The sequence below is a fragment of the Lagopus muta genome, chromosome 3 (genome assembly GCF_023343835.1).
Source record: "Lagopus muta isolate bLagMut1 chromosome 3, bLagMut1 primary, whole genome shotgun sequence".
NCBI lineage: Eukaryota > Metazoa > Chordata > Aves > Galliformes > Phasianidae > Lagopus > Lagopus muta.
The window spans coordinates 1,254,096-1,270,551 of NC_064435.1; the positions used below are offsets into that span (position 1 = coordinate 1,254,096).

A 16,456-nucleotide genomic window follows, 5' to 3' on the forward strand; every position below is an offset into this window, starting at 1 on the left:
CCAGTGCTCTTGTTGACAAGGTGACGAGGTTGTAAGAGGAGGTCGTGGGGCCTCTGGGACCCAACACGTTCATGTCTAGAGCCATGTCTTTGTAGTGGGTGAAATGGCAAGAGCATTAATCAAAGGAATGAAGAGGAGGAATCTGCTGCTGGCATGCATGAGAACTTTATTGAGGAAAACACACTAAAAGGAAGGATGCACTTGGTGATTGCCAAGTGGAAAGAGCACAATTTCAAGTGCAAGGACAGAGGAAAGTTTAAGCGGTCATGTTTCCAGGCAGCCTGGTCTGATGTTGTTCCATGCTTCCCTATTTCACTCCTTGAGAAGAAGTGCCATAGCTGGTGAGCCCATGTGGCATCAGTGACCCAGAGGTGCCTGGTCAGTGCGTGAGGCGCGTTGCAGGGTGCAGGTGTTTGGTGTCAGGGTGTGGGCGCAGGCCCTTAGCAGGGGTAGCGGGCTCTGCCGCCGTTGAAGCAGCCCAGGCCTCCGAAGCCGAAGCCGCCGGAGGAGATGGACACTCCCTGGGCGTCGAGGGCGCTGCCCACGGCAGCTGATGCGGAGGATCCGACAGCGGTGCTCTGGGGGAAGGAGCTGAGGATGGGTCCCGGCAGGGTGACCAGCACGGCAGGAGGCTGGATGACGACTTGGGAGTCCTGGCACTGCCTGACACAGGGCTCGTTGCAGCTGTTAGCCAGCGGGGTGGGTCCGCAGGGGCGGCAGAGGTTGTAGCAGGACATGGCTGTGGGGTGGAGGGTCTCTGCAAGAGAGGGTGTTGGGTGAGCGGAGTGTGTTAAGGGGTGAGTGAAGCAATGCCGTAAGTTTCTCAGGCAGCGGGGAGGCCTGATTTGGGGTTGTGTGGAGCATGACAGAGAGGAGGTGGAAGGGTTACAGAGTTTGTGGTCAGAGCAAGGTATGGGGAGTTAGGCCTGGTGGGGCGGGCAAAGAAAGGCTGCGGAAGGTTCAGGCTCACCTGGAAGAGCTGAGAGGAGAAGGTGTCAGGAGAGTGGTGTGAGGGAGCGAGGCCCAGGGCCGGCTTTTATGCTGCTGTGTGAGTGCCTGAGGGCTTGGAGAGAGCCTCTGCGCATGGCAGCACTGTGCAGTGAGCAGCTCTTGCGTGCCAAAGCCTGGCCAGTTATGAGGTGGGGTGTGTTTGCCTTCCCACAACACTTCCTTTTCATTTCCTCGTGTTGTGGATTTGATCCTTTCACCCTGTCGGCACTTTTGAGTGTGACTGGAGTGACGAGGAAGGCGCATCTCTTGGAAGATGTTGGAAGGCTTGTGCAAAGCTTTGGAGGAGTGATGTGGTCTCGTTAGTGATGCCATCGTGTGCTACTCATGCAGTCGTGTTTGTGGCCACTTTGTGAGGTGCGGACCCCTTTCCAGGCCTCCTTAGAGGGCTGTTCTGTGATTCCCAGGTGCGTTTGGCTTGAGACGCTGCTAGTTGCACTGCACTGCACTCCCTGCCTGCCTTCTTCTGAATTTGCTCTCCTTGAGCTTAGTGGTTGTCTTCTACATTGGGTGTGCTGTGTCAACACCTTGATTGCGTTTTTGCTTTGAAAATTGTGTTCTGGAGCAAGGAGGCAGGCTTTTTTGTGCTGTTTCAGCGTCGTGCAATCCATGATGGTTTTAATATTTTTAGCCAGAGCAGTACAATGTGTGGAGTTGAGATGCTGTTGTCGTTTATTGGTGGGTGTGTGAATGGATGAAGCAGCCATGAGCCCCTACATGACCTCTTCTGGAGAAGATGGAGCAAAGTAGAAAGAGGGGCTGTTGAACGGGATGTGCCTAGGTGTGTGAGGCCTGCTTTCCGGGTGTCAGGCCGGAATGCTGAGGAAGCTGTGTGCAGTGGGTTCAGTGGAGGTCCTCAGAGAAGATCAAAGGAGTGGAGCACGTTTACTGTGAAGAAAGGCTGATGGAGTTGGGCTTGTTCAGCCTGGAGAAGAGTTGGTTCCAGGGAGATCTGATGGTGGCCTTCCATTACTTGAAGGAAGCTTTCAGGTGGGAGGGAAATCATCTTTTTACAAGGTCTGCTTGCAATAGGAGGTTTAAAAGGATTGAGGAGAAATTTGGTTTAGATGTAAGGAAGAAATTTGTGACTCGGGTGCTGGGGAGGCCCTGGCACAGGCTGCCCGGTCAACTTGTGCGTTGTTCATCCCTGGTTTTTCATTCAAGGCCAGGTTGGATGGGGCCCTGTTGGGAGGCCATCGGTCCACAGAAGGGATGGTGGTTAAGATCCCTTCCAACCTTCACCGTTCTGCATTTGTATAATGGTATGATTTGAGGCTGTGTCCCATGCCACGCTCATGCAGAAGCTGAGGCAGTGTGGGTTAGACAAGTGGAGAGCTTCCGAGGTGGGCGGAAAGCAGCTGGTGGAAGGCCTGGGCCCAGAGCCTTGTGATGAAGGGCAGCAAGTGTAGTTGGAGGTAAGTTCCTCCTGCTTACCAGTGGACTGTTAAGGATCTCCTCTCCATGCTGCGTACTACTCTTGCATCGCGTAGTGTTGCGTGTCATCTGTTATGTGTTGCTCTTCCAGCAATCTGCCTTTTTGCATACCTGAGGACGCATCCATTTGGCACTGGTGGCACGTTCCAAGTGAGAGTACTGGAGGGCAGGGGAGGGATTTGGCACGTTGGTGTGAGAGAATGCGGAAGATTCTGTGTCCAAAGCACAGAAAAGGAGTCAGCGAGGTCATGGCTTGGCACTTGTGCAATAGGGTTTGTGCCTTTGTTGTTAGAGGAGCTGCCAAATGCAAGCAGCCGTGGAAGCCTGGTCTGGGCATTCTGGGTGTCCCAGATCGGAGAAGATGGCTCTTCCCTTTCTGAAATGAATGCCCATGTCATTCCCCAAGGGATCCTAATAGGCCTAATTTCTAAGGATTTCTGCCAAGATTTTCCTAGTTTTTCTCCATATGGCTCTGGGGAAAACGTCTAGCACAGAGATAGGCAAAGACAGTAAGCGTTGAGTGAACTGTTGCCTCACAAGTCCAACTCAAAGGCTTTTTTCAACTGTGGTTCTGCACCAGAGAACAGTGGGCATGGAACAGGCTCCCTAAGGCAGTGCAGAAGCACCATGGCTGCTGGATTTCAAGACACGTGGGCAATGCCTTCAGATCCACCATTTAATTTTGAAGGAGCAAGTTGTGGAGGCATGAGTTGGACTCATATGTTTGTTGTTCAGAATGAGGGTTTCAGTAATTCCTTGGTGTACTCTGAGGACGCAGTCTTTCGTGGGCTGCAGACCTGATTTGTTTGTGGGGCTATTTGCATCCCCAATGGTAATGGAGTGTGTCAGGCTGTCCGTAGTGAAGAGAGTAAGAGTTCTTCGTGTTGTTTTTGGGCGTGCGTAATTCTTGGATTTGTGGAGATCAGGAAGGTTCTGCATGAGTTGAATGAACCTGTAGAGTTGCACCCATGAGTGGTGAGGGTCTGATGTGTTGACCATGCTGACATCAATTACGTTAGAAGGATCAGTGTAATGAGGAGCGGTTTCTGTAAACTGTAAGAGACTCTTGCTGTTCCCATCTCCAAGTAATGAAGAATGAAGATGGATGGAACTTCAGCCTGGTCGGCCTGACATTAGTCCCGGGGAAGGAGGTGATGGAAATCCTCCCAGAAAGTACAGCCATGCACAGAATGGCTCAGAAGTTGTTGGAAATAGAGAACCAAGTTGCACACGCCCACGTCAGATTTTCAGCACTAAAGTGATTAGTTACGTGCATGAGGGGGTGAAGTGACATTTGATGCCCTTGCCTTTAGGAATGGCTTTGAGGAGCTATTGGGAATAGGTGAACGGTTGGACTGGATGATCTTTTAGGTCCTTTCCAACCTTCGTGATTCTATGATTCTATGAGGCTTCCTCCCATGACATGCTTTATAGGCAAACTGTCAGCAAACTGCTCAGGTAAGTAGATGCTGAGATGTTCTTAGAAGTGTCTGAATGCAGGGATCTGGTGGTGTGGGAGGAGTGACAGAGACCTGATGTGGTGAGTTCAGAGTTGTCCAGGCCAAGACGGGGAAGTGAATGAAAGGGAAGTGAACAGAATGAGGTTCAGTGTCTTCACCAAACGCCTGGGTGCGGGGACTGGACGTGATTGTGGACAGCCTGCTATTGCTGACTGTGCTTGAGCGGGGCTGTTGCACTGTAAGAAATCAAGACGATAGCACAAAAAGAAAAGATTCTATGAGCATGTTGGTTGTAAATATGAGTGAATCTTGCCCAGGTGGAAAAGGAATCAAGTGTGTGCTGACACAGAGGTGTTGTATGAGAGAGCATGGGCAGAAGAGCGTCAATGTGGCCAAGACTTCATTAGTGTAGGAGTAGATAATGTATGATGTGCTGAAGGGCATGTGCTAGGCACCCAAGCTCTTGTTGGAGACGCGATTGCAAGAGGAGGTGTTGGGGCCCTTTTGTATCAGACCTGCTGGTTTCTAGAGCCAAGTGTTTGTAGTGGGTGAAGTGGAAAGGGCATTGTGCAAAGCAATGAAGAGGAGGAATCTGAGGCTGACGTGCAAGAGAACTTTATTGAGGGAAAGACACTAAAAGGAAGGATCCACTTGGTGATCGCCAAGTGGAAAGAGCACAATTTCAAGTGCAAGGACAGAAGAAAGTTAAAACGGTCATGTTTCCAGGCAGCCTGGTCTGATGTTGTTCCATGCTTCCCTGTTTCGTGCCATGAAAAGAAGAGCCATAGCTGGTGAGCCCATGTGGCATCAGTGACCCAGAGGTGCCTGGTCAGTGCGTGAGGCGCGTTGCAGGGTGCAGGTGTTTGGTGTCAGGGTGTGGGCGCAGGCCCTTAGCAGGGGTAGCGGGCTCTGCCGCCGTTGAAGCAGCCCAGGCCTCCGAAGCCGAAGCCGCCGGAGGAGATGGACACTCCCTGGGCGTCGAGGGCGCTGCCCACGGCAGCTGATGCGGAGGATCCGACGGCGGTGTTCTGGGGGAAGGAGCTGAGGATGGGTCCCGGCAGGGTGACCAGCACGGCAGGAGGCTGGATGACGACTTGGGAGTCCTGGCACTGCCTGACACAGGGCTCGTTGCAGCTGTTAGCCAGCGGGGTGGGTCCGCAGGGGCGGCAGAGGTCGTAGCAAGACATGGCTGTGGGGTGGAGGGTCTCTGCAAGAGAGGGTGTTGTGTGTGAGGAGGGTTTTGTGGGTGTAAGGAGCTGTGCTGCGGTGACCAAGGGAGAAGGGAGAAGTGGGTTCAGGTGCAGGGAGTGTGGCTGTGGGGTGGTGCAAGATCTGGAGGCAGAGGAGATGAGGAGAACTTGGCCAGGTGGGGCATGGGTTCAAGGGAATGGGGTTGCAGACTCACCTGGAAGAACACAGAGGAGAAGGTGTCAGGAGAGTGGTGTGAGGGAGCGAGGCCCAGGGCCGGCTTTTATGCTGCTGTGTGAGTGCCTGAGGGCTTGGAGAGAGCCTCTGCGCATGGCAGCATTGTGCAGTGAGCAGCTCTTGCATGCCAGAGCCTGGCCAGTCATGAGGTGGGGTGTGTTTGCCTTCCGCAGCTCTCCCTTTTCATTTCCTTTTGTTGTGGATTTGATCCTTTGACCTTGTCGGCAGTTTTTAAGGGAAAATGACTATTTTGTTGCATTTACTTGGAAGGTGTGTCTCATGATGGTGGCTGGGAGATGCATCTGAGGCATGGAAGAGTTGTGGTCTCAGGAGTGAGGTCACAGCATAGCACTGATGTAGGGTGGTTTGTGTGGTGCCTTGTGTGTTGTGGATCCCATTTTGCGGTATGGAAGTCTGAAACGGACGCTGTGGGATCACTGTGGAATTGAATGTCAGTTGGCTGAGGCCGTTTCTCTGCATGGCCTTTGATGGTTGCCGTAAGGATTTGGAGATTGCATAGGGAAATTGGAAGCATGCATGCTACGTGGAGATGCAGCCGTGATCTGCTCCCGGCCATGTGGTCAAGCACATGGCTGAAGGTTGCAGGCTGTAGAATGATAGCATGATAGAATCGCAAGGTTGGAAAGGACCGACAAGATCATCTAGTCCAACCGTCCTCCCACCACCATTGCTATCACAAGCCCCTAAATCATATCTCATGGCCCCGTTCTGTTCAGCTGAGGTGAGTGCTCTGTGGCTTGCTGCTGAGGTGAATAGCGCTTGTTGCTAAGGAAGATGAAGAGAAGTAGGGTGGACATGCTCAAGGCTGTGAGGTCGGCCTGGTTCTAGCCATGAATGCTGAGGGAGCCATGAGATGTCCTTGCAAGGGTGCCGTCATTTGTCTTGGAGAGGTCAGAGTGCCTGGGAGGGGCTTGTGATGTGCGGGACAGAGCTCATAGCCCTGCTGTCTTGAAGGAGAAGGAAGAAGGAAGAGTGGCAAAATAGATATCTGTGGAAGTGTCCTGTGCCGCTGGGGAAGCGAAGAGGAAATCCCGGACTGTGTTGCCATATGCCAGAGGAAGAAGAAGATGATGGGGAGTGCTCAATGTGGATAGCTGTCATGGGATTCCCTCCGACTGGCTCAGAAGTGGTGGGAATAGAGAGCACGAAAGGGCAAACCTACCTGCGTTTTTCTACTTTGAAGTGAGCAGCTTTGCGCATAAGGGCGTGCAGTGCCTTTGCCTTTAGCGAAGGCTTTGAGGTTTTCTCCCTGGATGTGCTGATGGGCAAAGGGTGTGCGATGTGTACAGGGAAATGGATGCTGAGTTGGTCTGTAAAGTGGCTGACCACAAGGGTCCGGAGGTCTGAGGTGAGTAAAGCAGAGTCGTGATGTTGTGAGTTCGTAGCTGTTTTGGCCAAGACAGGAAAGTGAGGCCAGTGCTGTTCAGTATCGTCATGAAAAGCCAGGGTGATGGGAGTGGAGCTGAGTGTGGACAGCCTGCTATTCCTGACTGCACTTGAGCAGTGCAATTGGACTATTTCCCTTTCTCTGTAGAAGATAATATGTGATGAGCAGAATGCCATCTGCCAATCCCCAGTGCTCTTGTTGACAAGGTGACGTGGTTGCAAGAGGAGGTCGTGGGGCCTCTGGGACCCAACACGTTCATGTCTAGAGCCATGTCTTTGTAGTGGGTGAAATGGCAAGAGCATTAAGCAAAGGAATGAAGAGGAGGAATCTGCTGCTGGCATGCATGAGAACTTTATTGAGGAAAACACACTAAAAGGAAGGATGCACTTGGGGATCGCCAAGTGGAAAGGTCACGATGTAAGGTGCAAAGACATAAGGAAGTAAGTGCCCTCATGATTGCAGACAGCATGTTCTGAGGCTGTTCCCTGCTTGTTTGTTTTGTGCCATGAGAAGAAGATCCATGGCTGGTGTGGCCTTGTGCCATGGGTGAGACAGAGACGTGAGCTCAGTGCGTGAGGCGCGTTGCAGGGTGCAGGTGTTTGGTGTCAGGGTGTGGGCGCAGGCCCTTAGCAGGGGTAGCGGGCTCTGCCGCCGTTGAAGCAGCCCAGGCCTGGGAAGCCGAAGCCGCCGGAGGAGATGGACACTCCCTGGGCGTCGAGGGCGCTGCCCACGGCAGCTGATGCGGAGGATCCGACGGCGGTGCTCTGGGGGAAGGAGCTGAGGATGGGTCCCGGCAGGGTGACCACGACGGTGGAGGGCTGGATGACGACTTGGGAGTCCTGGCACTGCCTGACACAGGGCTCGTTGCAGCTGTTAGCCAGCGGGGTGGGTCCGCAGGGGCGGCAGAGGTTGTAGCAGGACATGGCTGTGGGGTGGAGGGTCTCTGCAAGAGAGGACGTTGGGTGAGTGCAAGGCGTTAAGGTGTGAGTGAAGCAATGCCGTAAGTTTCTCAGGCAGCGGGGAGGCCTGATTTGGGGTTGTGGGGAGCATGACAGAGAGGAGGTAGAAGGGTTACAGAGTTTGTGGTCAGTGCAAGGTCTGGGGAGTTAGGCCTGGTTGGGCGGGCAAAGAAAGGCAGCGGAAGGTTCAGGCTCACCTGGAAGAGCTGAGAGGAGAAGGTGTCAGGAGAGTGGTGTGAGGGAGCGAGGCCCAGGGCCGGCTTTTATGCTGCTGTGTGAGTGCCTGAGGGCTTGGAGAGAGCCTCTGCGCATGGCAGCATTGTGCAGTGAGCAGCTCTTGCGTGCCAGAGCCTGGCCAGTCATGAGGTGGGGTGTGTTTGCCTTCCCACAACACTTCCTTTTCATTTCCTCATGTTGTGGATTTGATCCTTTGACCCTGTCGGCATTTTTGAGTGTGACTGGAGTGACGAGGAAGGCGCATCTCTTGGAAGATGTTGGAAGGCTTGTGCAAAGCTTTGGAGGAGTGATGTAGTCTAGTTAGTGATGCCATCGTGTGCTACTCATGCAGTCGTGTTTGTGGCCACTTTGTGAGGTGCGGACCCCATTCCAGGCCTCCTTAGAGGGCTGTTCTGTGATTCCCAGGTGCGTTTGGCTTGAGACGCTGCTAGTTGCACTGCACTGCACTCCCTGCCTGCCTTCTACTGAATTTGCTCTCCTTGAGCTTAGTGGTTGTCAGCTACATTGGGTGTGCTGTGTCAACACCTTGATTCCGTTTTTGCTTTGAAAATTGTGTTTTGGAGCAAGGAGGCAGGCTTTTTTGTGCTGTTTCAGCGTCGTGCAATCCATGATGGTTTTAATATTTTTAGCCAGAGCAGTACAATGTGTGGAGTTGAGATGCTGGGGTCGTTTATTGGTGGGTGTGTGAGTGGATGAAGCAGCCATGAGCCCCTTCATGACCTCTTCTGGAGAAGATGGAGCAAAGTAGAAAGAGGGGCTGTTGAACGGGATGTGCCTAGGTGTGTGAGGCCTGCTTTCCGGGTGTCAGGCCGGAATGCTGAGGAAGCTGTGTGCAGTGGGTTCAGTGGAGGTCCTCAGAGAAGATCAAAGGAGTGGGCTGCGTTTACTGTGAAGAAAGGCTGATGGAGTTGGGCTTGTTCAGCCTGGAGAGGAGTTGGTTCCAGGGAGATCTGACGGTGGCCTTCCAGTACGTGAAGGGAGCTTTCAGGTGGGAGGGGAATCATCTTTTTACACGGTCTGCTTGCAATAGGAGGTTTAAAAGGATTGAGGAGAAATTTGGTTCAGATGTAATCAAGAAATTTGTGACTCGGGTGCTGGTGAGGCCCGGCTCAGGCTGACCAGTCAACTTGTGCGTTGTTCATCCCTGTTTTTTCATTCAAGGCCAGGTTGGATGGGGCCCTGTTGGGAGGCCTTAGGCCCACAGAAGGGATGGTGGTTAAGATCCCTTCCAACCTTCACCGTTCTGCATTTGAATAATGGTATGATTTGAGGCTGTGTCCCATGCCACGCTCATGCAGAAGCTGAGCAGTGTGGGTTAGACAAGTGGAGAGCTTCCGAGGTGGGCGGAAAGCATCTGGTGGAAGGCCTGGGCCCAGAGCCTTGTGATGGAGTGCAGCAAGTGTAGTTGGAGGTAAGTTCCTCCTGCTTACCAGTGGACTGTTAAGGATCTCCTCTCCATGCTGCGTACTACTTTTGCATCGCATAGTGTTGCGTGTCATCTGTTATGAGTTGCTCTTCCAGCAATCTGCCTCTTTGCATACCTGAGGACGCGTCCATTTGGCACTGGTGGCACGTTCCAAGTGAGAGTACTGGAGGGCAGGGGAGGGATTTGGCACGTTGGTGTGAGAGGATGCAGAAGATTCTGTGACCAAAGCACAGAAAAGGAGTCAGCGAGGTCATGGCTTGGCACATGTGCAATAGGGTTTGTGCCTTTGTTGTTAGAGGAGCTGCCAATTGCAAGCAGCCGTGGAAGCCTGGTCTGGGCATTCTGGGTGTCCCAGATTGGAGAAGATGGCTCTTCCCTTTCTGAAATGAATACCCATGTCAATCCCCAGTGGATCCCAACAGGCGTAATTTCTAAGGATTTCTGCCAAGATTTCCTAGTTTTTCTCCATATGGTTCTGGGGAAAACGTCTAGCACAGAGATAGGCAAAGACAGTAAGCATTGAGTGAACTGTTGCCTCACAAGTCCAACTCAAAGGCTTTTTTCAACTGTGGTTCTGCACCAGAGGGCAGTGGGCATGGAACAGGCTCCCTAAGGCTGTGCAGGAGCACCATGGCTGCTGGAATCAAGACACGTTGGGCCATGCCTTCAGATCCACCATTTAATTTTGAAGGAGCGTGTTGTGGAGGCTGGAGTTGGACTCAGGTATCCTTGTGGGTCCCTTCCATCATCCACATCCTTGGGTACTGTCTGATTCCACTGCATTTGTTCCCTCCCTGAGCTCGTTGAGCTGGTTAGCCAGCCTTTAGCTCTTGTCTTCCCCACTGGGCGTGCTGCATGGCTGGCTGGATGCCCCTTGATGTTGGAAGGCTGTATCTGGGAGAAAGGAGGCTGCCTGTTTTGTGCCATGCGTGCTTTGGGCCCTCCTTGGAGCTGTCCAAGCAGGCAGGGGAGGGCTGTTTGTGAGAGCAGGACGCTGTCCTCACATGCCTGGTGCAGGGCTAGCATGCTGTGTGATGTCAGGACTGCTGCATTGGAATTCCCTTTTCCTGGGGGGAAATCACACACATTCACAGTGTGGACGTCAGGCTGGCACAGTTCTTGATGGGGGTCTGCTGGGCTGGTTGGAGAGATCTGGGATGAGCTGTGAGGCTGACGAGGCAGAGGGTGAGTGGGTCTGTCAGAAAGGGCGGGTTGCTGAAACACATCGTTTGAGTGTCAAGGAGTGAGGCTATTTTCTTGCCCTGCATTTGTTGTTCAGAATGAGGATTGGAGTAATTCCTAGGTGAACTCTGAGGGCACAGTCTGTCATGGTCTGAGGTGACTGTGCTGATATTTGCGTCCCAAAGGGTAAATGAATGTGTTGGACTGTCCATAGTCAAGAGAGTAAGTGTTCTTCGTGTGTGCGCTGACACAGAGGTGTTGTGTGAGAGAGAGCGTTGTGTGGCTGAAGAGCGTCAATGTGGACAAGACTTCATTAGTGTAGGAGTAGATAATGTAGGATGTGCTGAAGGGCATGTGCTAGGCACCAAAGCTCTTGTTGGAGAAACGGTTGCAAGAGGAGGTGTTGGGGCCCTTTTGTAGCAGACCTGATGGTTTCTAGAGCCAAGTGTTTGTAGTGGGTGAAGTGGAAAGGGCATTGTGCAAAGCAATGAAGAGGAGGAATCTGAGGCTGACGTGCAAGAGAACTTTATTGAGGGAAAGACACTAAGAGGAAGGATCCACTTGGTGATCGGCAAGTGGAAAGAGCACAATTTCAAGTGCAAGGAAAGAGGAAAGTTTAAGCGGTCATGTTTCCAGGCAGCCTGGTCTGATGTTGTTCCATGCTTCCCTGTTGCATGCCATGAAAAGAAGAGCCATAGCTGGTGAGCCCATGTGGCATCAGTGACCCAGCGGTGCCTGGTCAGTGCGTGAGGCGCGTTGCAAGGTGCAGGTGTTTGGTGTCAGGGTGTGGGCGCAGGCCCTTAGCAGGGGTAGCGGGCTCTGCCGCCGTTGAAGCAGCCCAGGCCTCCGAAGCCGAAGCCGCTGGAGGAGATGGACACTCCCTGGGCGTCGAGGGCGCTGCCCACGGCAGCTGATGCGGAGGATCCGACGGCGGTGCTCTGGGGGAAGGAGCTGAGGATGGGTCCCGGCAGGGTGACCACGACGGTGGAGGGCTGGATGACGACTTGGGAGTCCTGGCACTGCCTGACACAGGGCTCGTTGCAGCTGTTAGCCAGCGGGGTGGGTCCGCAGGGGCGGCAGAGGTTGTAGCAGGACATGGCTGTGGGGTGGAGGGTCTCTGCAAGAGAGGACGTTGGGAGAGCAGAGGGTGTTAAGGGGTGAGTGAAGCAATGGTGTTGGGTTCCCAGGCAGCAGGGAGGCCTCGTTGTGGGGAGCATGACAGAGAGGAGGTGGAAGGGTTACAGAGTTCGGAGGCAGAGCAAGGTATGGAGATTTTGGCCAGGTCGGGTGGCCAAAGAAAGGCTGCGGAAGGTTCAGGCTCACCTGGAAGAGCTGAGAGGAGAAGGTGTCAGGAGAGTGGTGTGAGGGAGCGAGGCACAGGGCCGGCTTTTATGCTGCTGTGTGAGTGCCTGAGGGCTTGGAGAGAGCCTCTGCGCATGGCAGCACTGTGCAGTGAGCAGCTCTTGCGTGCCAGAGCCTGGCCAGTCATGAGGTGAGGTGTGTTTGCCTTCCCACAACACTTCCTTTTCATTTCCTCGTGTTGTGGATTTGATCCTTTGACCCTGTCGGCACTTTTGAGTGTGACTGGAGTGACGAGGAAGGCGCATCTCTTGGAAGATATTGGAAGGCTTGTGCAAAGCTTTGGAGGAGTGATGTGGTCTCGTTAGTGATGCCATCGTGTGCTACTCATGCAGTCGTGTTTGTGGCCACTTTGTGAGGTGCGGACCCCATTCCAGGCCTCCTTATGGGGCTGTTCTGTGATTCCCAGGTGCGTTTGGCTTGAGACGCTGCTAGTTGCACTGCACTGCACTCCCTGCCTGCCTTCTACTGAATTTGCTTTCCTTGAGCTTAGTGGTTGTCTTCTACATTGGGTGTGCTGTGTCAACACCTTGATTGCGTTTTTGCTTTGAAAATTGTGTTCTGGAGCAAGGAGGCAGGCTTTTTTGTGCTGTTTCAGCGTCGTGCAATCCATGATGGTTTTAATATTTTTAGCCAGAGCAGTACAATGTGTGGAGTTGAGATGTTGGGGTCGTTTATTGGTGGGTGTGTGAATGGATGAAGCAGCCATGAGCCCCTTCATGACCTCTTCTGGAGAAGATGGAGCAAAGCAGAAAGAGGGGCTGTTGAACGGGATGTGCCTAGGTGTGTGAGGCCTGCTTTCCGGGTGTCAGGCCGGAATGCTGAGGAAGCTGTGTGCAGTGGGTTCAGTGGAGGTCCTCAGAGAAGATCAAAGGAGTGGAGCGTGTTTACTGTGAAGAAAGGCTGATGGAGTTGGGCTTGTTCAGCCTGGAGAGGAGTTGGTTCCAGGGAGATCTGACGGTGGCCTTCCAGTACTTGAAGAGAGCTTACAGGTGGGAGGGGAATCATCTTTTTACACGGTGTGCTTTCAATAGGAGGTTTTAAAGGATTGAGGAGAAATTTGGTTTTGATATAAGGAAGAAATTTGTGACTCGGGTGCTGGGGAGGCCCTGGCACAGGCTGCCCGGTCAACTTGTGTGTTGTTCATCCCTGGTTTTTCATTCAAGGCCAGGTTGGATGAGGCCCTGTTGGGAGGCCATCGGTCCACAGAAGGGATGGTGGTTAAGATCCCTTCCAACCTTCACCGTTCCACATTTGCATAATGGTATGATTTGAGGCTGTGTCCCATGCCACGCTCATGCAGAAGCTGAGGCAGTGTTGGTTCGACAAGTGGAGAGCTTCCAAGGTGGACGGAAAGCAGCTGGTGGAAGTCCTGGGCCCAGAGCCTTGTGATGGAGGGCAGCAAGTGTAGTTGGAGGTAAGTTCCTCCTGCTTACCAGTGGACTGTTAAGGATCTCCTCTCCATGCTGCGTCCTGCTCTTGCATCGCGTAGTGTTGCGTGTCATCTGTTATGAGTTGCTCTTCCAGCAATCTGCCTTTTTGCATACCTGAGGACGCGTCCATTTGGCACTGGTGGCACGTTCCAAGTGAGAGTACTGGAGGGCAGGGGAGGGATTTGGCACGTTGGTGTGAGAGTATGCGGAAGATTCTGTGTCCAAAGCACAGAAAAGGAGTCAGCGAGGTCATGGCTTGGCACATGTGCAATAGGGTTTGTGCCTTTGTTGTTAGAGGAGCTGCCAATTGCAAGCAGCCGTGGAAGCCTGGTCTGGGCATTCTGGGTGTCCCAGATCGGAGAAGATGGCTCTTCCTTTTCTGAGATAATTAGCTATGTCATTCCCCAAGGGATCCTAAGAGGCCTAATTTCTAAGGATTTCTGCCAAGATTTTCCTAGTTTTTCTCCATATGGTTCTGGGGAAAACGTCTAGCACAGAGATAGGCAAAGACAGTAAGCATTGAGTGAACTGTTGCCTCACAAGTCCAACTCAAAGGCTTTTTTCAACTGTGGTTCTGCACCAGAGGGCAGTGGGCATGGAACAGGCTCCCTAAGGCAGTGCAGATGCACCATGGCAGCTGGATTTCAAGACACGTTGGGCCATGCCTTCAGATCCACCATTTAATTTTGAAGGAGCGTGTTGTGGCGGCTTGAGTTGGACTCAGGTATCTTTGCGGGTCCCTTCCATCATCCACATCCTTGGGTACTGTCTGATTCCACTGCATTTGTTCCCTCCCTGAGCTCGTTGAGCTGGTTAGCCAGCCTTTAGCTCTTGTCTTCCCCACTGGGCGTGCTGCATGGCTGGCTGGATGCCCCTTGATGTTGGAAGGCTGTATCTGGGAGAAAGGAGGCTGCCTGTTTTGTGCCATGCCTGCTTGGGGCCCTCCTTGGAGCTGTCCAAGCAAGCAGGGGAGGGCTGTTTGTGAGAGCAGGACGCTGTCCTCACATGCCTGGTGCAGGGCTAGCATGCTGTGTGATGTCAGGACTGCTGCATTGGAATTCCCTTTTCCTGGGGGGAAATCACATTCACAGCGTGGACGTCAGGCTGGCACAGTTCTTGATGGGGGTCTGCTGGGCTGGTTGGAGAGATCTGGGATGAGCTGTGAGGGTGACAAGGCAGAGGGTGAGTGGGTCTGTCAGAAAGGGCGGGTTGCTGAAAGACATCGTTTGAATGTCAAGGAGTGAGGCTATTTTCCTGCCCTGCATTTGTTGATCAGAATGAGGATTGGAGTAATTCCTAGGTGAACTCTGAGGGCACAGTCTGTCATGGTCTGAGGTGACTGTGCTGATATTTGCGTCCCAAAGGTTGAATGAATGTGTTGGACTGTCCATAGTCAAGAGAGTAAGTGTTCTTCGTGTGTGCGCTGACACAGAGGTGTTGTGTGAGAGAGCATGGGCAGAAGAGCGTCAATGTGGCCAAGACTTCATTAGTGTAGGAGTAGATAATGTATGATGTGCTGAAGGGCATGTGCTAGGCACCAAAGCTCTTGTTGGAGAAACGGTTGCAAGAGGAGGTGTTGGGGCCCTTTTGTAGCAGACCTGCTGGTTTCTAGAGCCAAGTGTTTGTAGTGGATGAAGTGGAAAGGGCATTGTGCAAAGCAATGAAGAGGAGGAATCTGAGGCTGACGTGCAAGAGAACTTTATTGAGGGAAAGACACTAAAAGGAAGGATCCACTTGGTGATCGCCAAGTGGAAAGAGCACAATTTCAAGTGCAAGGACAGAGGAAAGTTTAAGCGGTCATGTTTCCAGGCAGCCTGGTCTGATGTTGTTCCATGCTTCCCTGTTTCGTGCCATGGAAAAGAAGAGCCATAGCTGGTGAGCCCATGTGGCATCAGTGACCCAGAGGTGCCTGGTCAGTGCGTGAGGCGCGTTGCAGGGTGCAGGTGTTTGGTGTCAGGGTGTGGGCGCAGGCCCTTAGCAGGGGTAGCGGGCTCTGCCGCCGTTGAAGCAGCCCAGGCCTCCGAAGCCGAAGCCGCCGGAGGAGATGGACACTCCCTGGGCGTCGAGGGCGCTGCCCACGGCAGCTGATGCGGAGGATCCGACGGTGGTGCTCTGGGGGAAGGAGCTGAGGATGGGTCCCGGCAGGGTGACCAGCACTGCAGGAGGCTGGATGACGACTTGGGAGTCCTGGCACTGCCTGACACAGGGCTCGTTGCAGCTGTTAGCCAGCGGGGTGGGTCCGGAGGGGCGGCAGAGGTTGTAGCAGGACATGGCTGTGGGGTGGAGGGTCTCTGCAAGAGAGGGTGTTGGGTGAGTGCAGGGTGTTAAGGTGTGAGTGAAGCAATGGCGTTGGGTTCACAGGCAGAGAGGAGGCTTGGTTGTAGGGAGCATGACAGAGAGGAGGTGGAAGGGTTGCAAAGTTTGAGGGCAGAGGAAGGTATGGAGAGTTAGGCCTGGTGGGGTGGCGAAAGAAGGGAAGCAAGGGGTTCAGGCTCACCTGGAAGAGCTGAGAGGAGAAGGTGTCAGGAGAGTGGTGTGAGGGAGCGAGGCCCAGGGCCGGCTTTTATGCTGCTGCGTGAGTGCCTGAGGGCTTGGAGAGAGCCTCTGCGCATGGCAGCATTGTGCAGCATCTGTTACGTGCCAATGCTTGACCAGTGATGACACGATGCTTTTTTGTCTTCCCAAAATGCTGCCTTTTCATTTCCTTCTCTTGTGGTTGTGTTCCTTTGACCCTGTTGGCAGTGTTCACTTGGGACTGGGATTTGAGTCCATACGTGCTGAAAGTGTGAGTAGTGGGTGGGTATCAGGAGTGAGGTCACCGTGTGGCACTTGTGGTGTTGGTTTGTGGCTGTGTTGTGAGGTGTGTACACCATGTCCTGGCATCCTTGTTAAGCTGCTCCAGGCTTCTGTGCCTCTTGGGCGTTATTGCCACTGGAATTGCATTCCCTCCTTCCTTGCCTTTGTCCCACGTGACAAAGCAGTCTTCAGCCCGTCTCCCTCTCCCCCTGGGAGCGCTGCCTGCTCAGGTGTCTGCTGCCCCTGGTGCCTGCAGAGGTGCAGCCGCAGAAAGGAGGCTGCCTGCTGTGCGCCTGGGGTGGACAACCAGAGCAGGATGCTGTCCGTGT

The 16,456-nt window shown here is 53.4% G+C and overlaps 1 protein-coding gene and 4 pseudogenes across 1 annotated transcript; all 5 read right to left on the minus strand.

The window, feature by feature from the left end:
• Positions 1 to 440: 440 nt before the first annotated feature.
• Positions 441 to 738, minus strand: LOC125690702 (feather keratin 1-like). Its single transcript, XM_048939352.1, has one exon. The coding sequence runs from the start codon at positions 735 to 737 to the stop codon at positions 441 to 443; it is 297 nt and encodes a 98-aa protein (XP_048795309.1). The 5' UTR covers position 738.
• A 4,054-nt stretch (positions 739 to 4,792) lies between these two features.
• Positions 4,793 to 5,473, minus strand: LOC125690814 (feather keratin 1-like; annotated as a pseudogene).
• Positions 5,474 to 7,361: 1,888 nt separating this feature from the next.
• Positions 7,362 to 8,057, minus strand: LOC125690815 (feather keratin 1-like; annotated as a pseudogene).
• A 3,282-nt stretch (positions 8,058 to 11,339) lies between these two features.
• On the minus strand, positions 11,340 to 11,986 carry LOC125690704 (feather keratin 1-like; annotated as a pseudogene).
• Positions 11,987 to 15,305: 3,319 nt separating this feature from the next.
• On the minus strand, positions 15,306 to 15,952 carry LOC125690703 (feather keratin 1-like; annotated as a pseudogene).
• Positions 15,953 to 16,456: the final 504 nt, after the last annotated feature.

Excerpts from the sequence above, each read along its gene's own strand:
- LOC125690702 (XM_048939352.1), bottom strand. The coding sequence starts at position 737 with ATGTCCTGCTACAACCTCTGCCGCCCCTGCGGACCCACCCCGCTGGCT.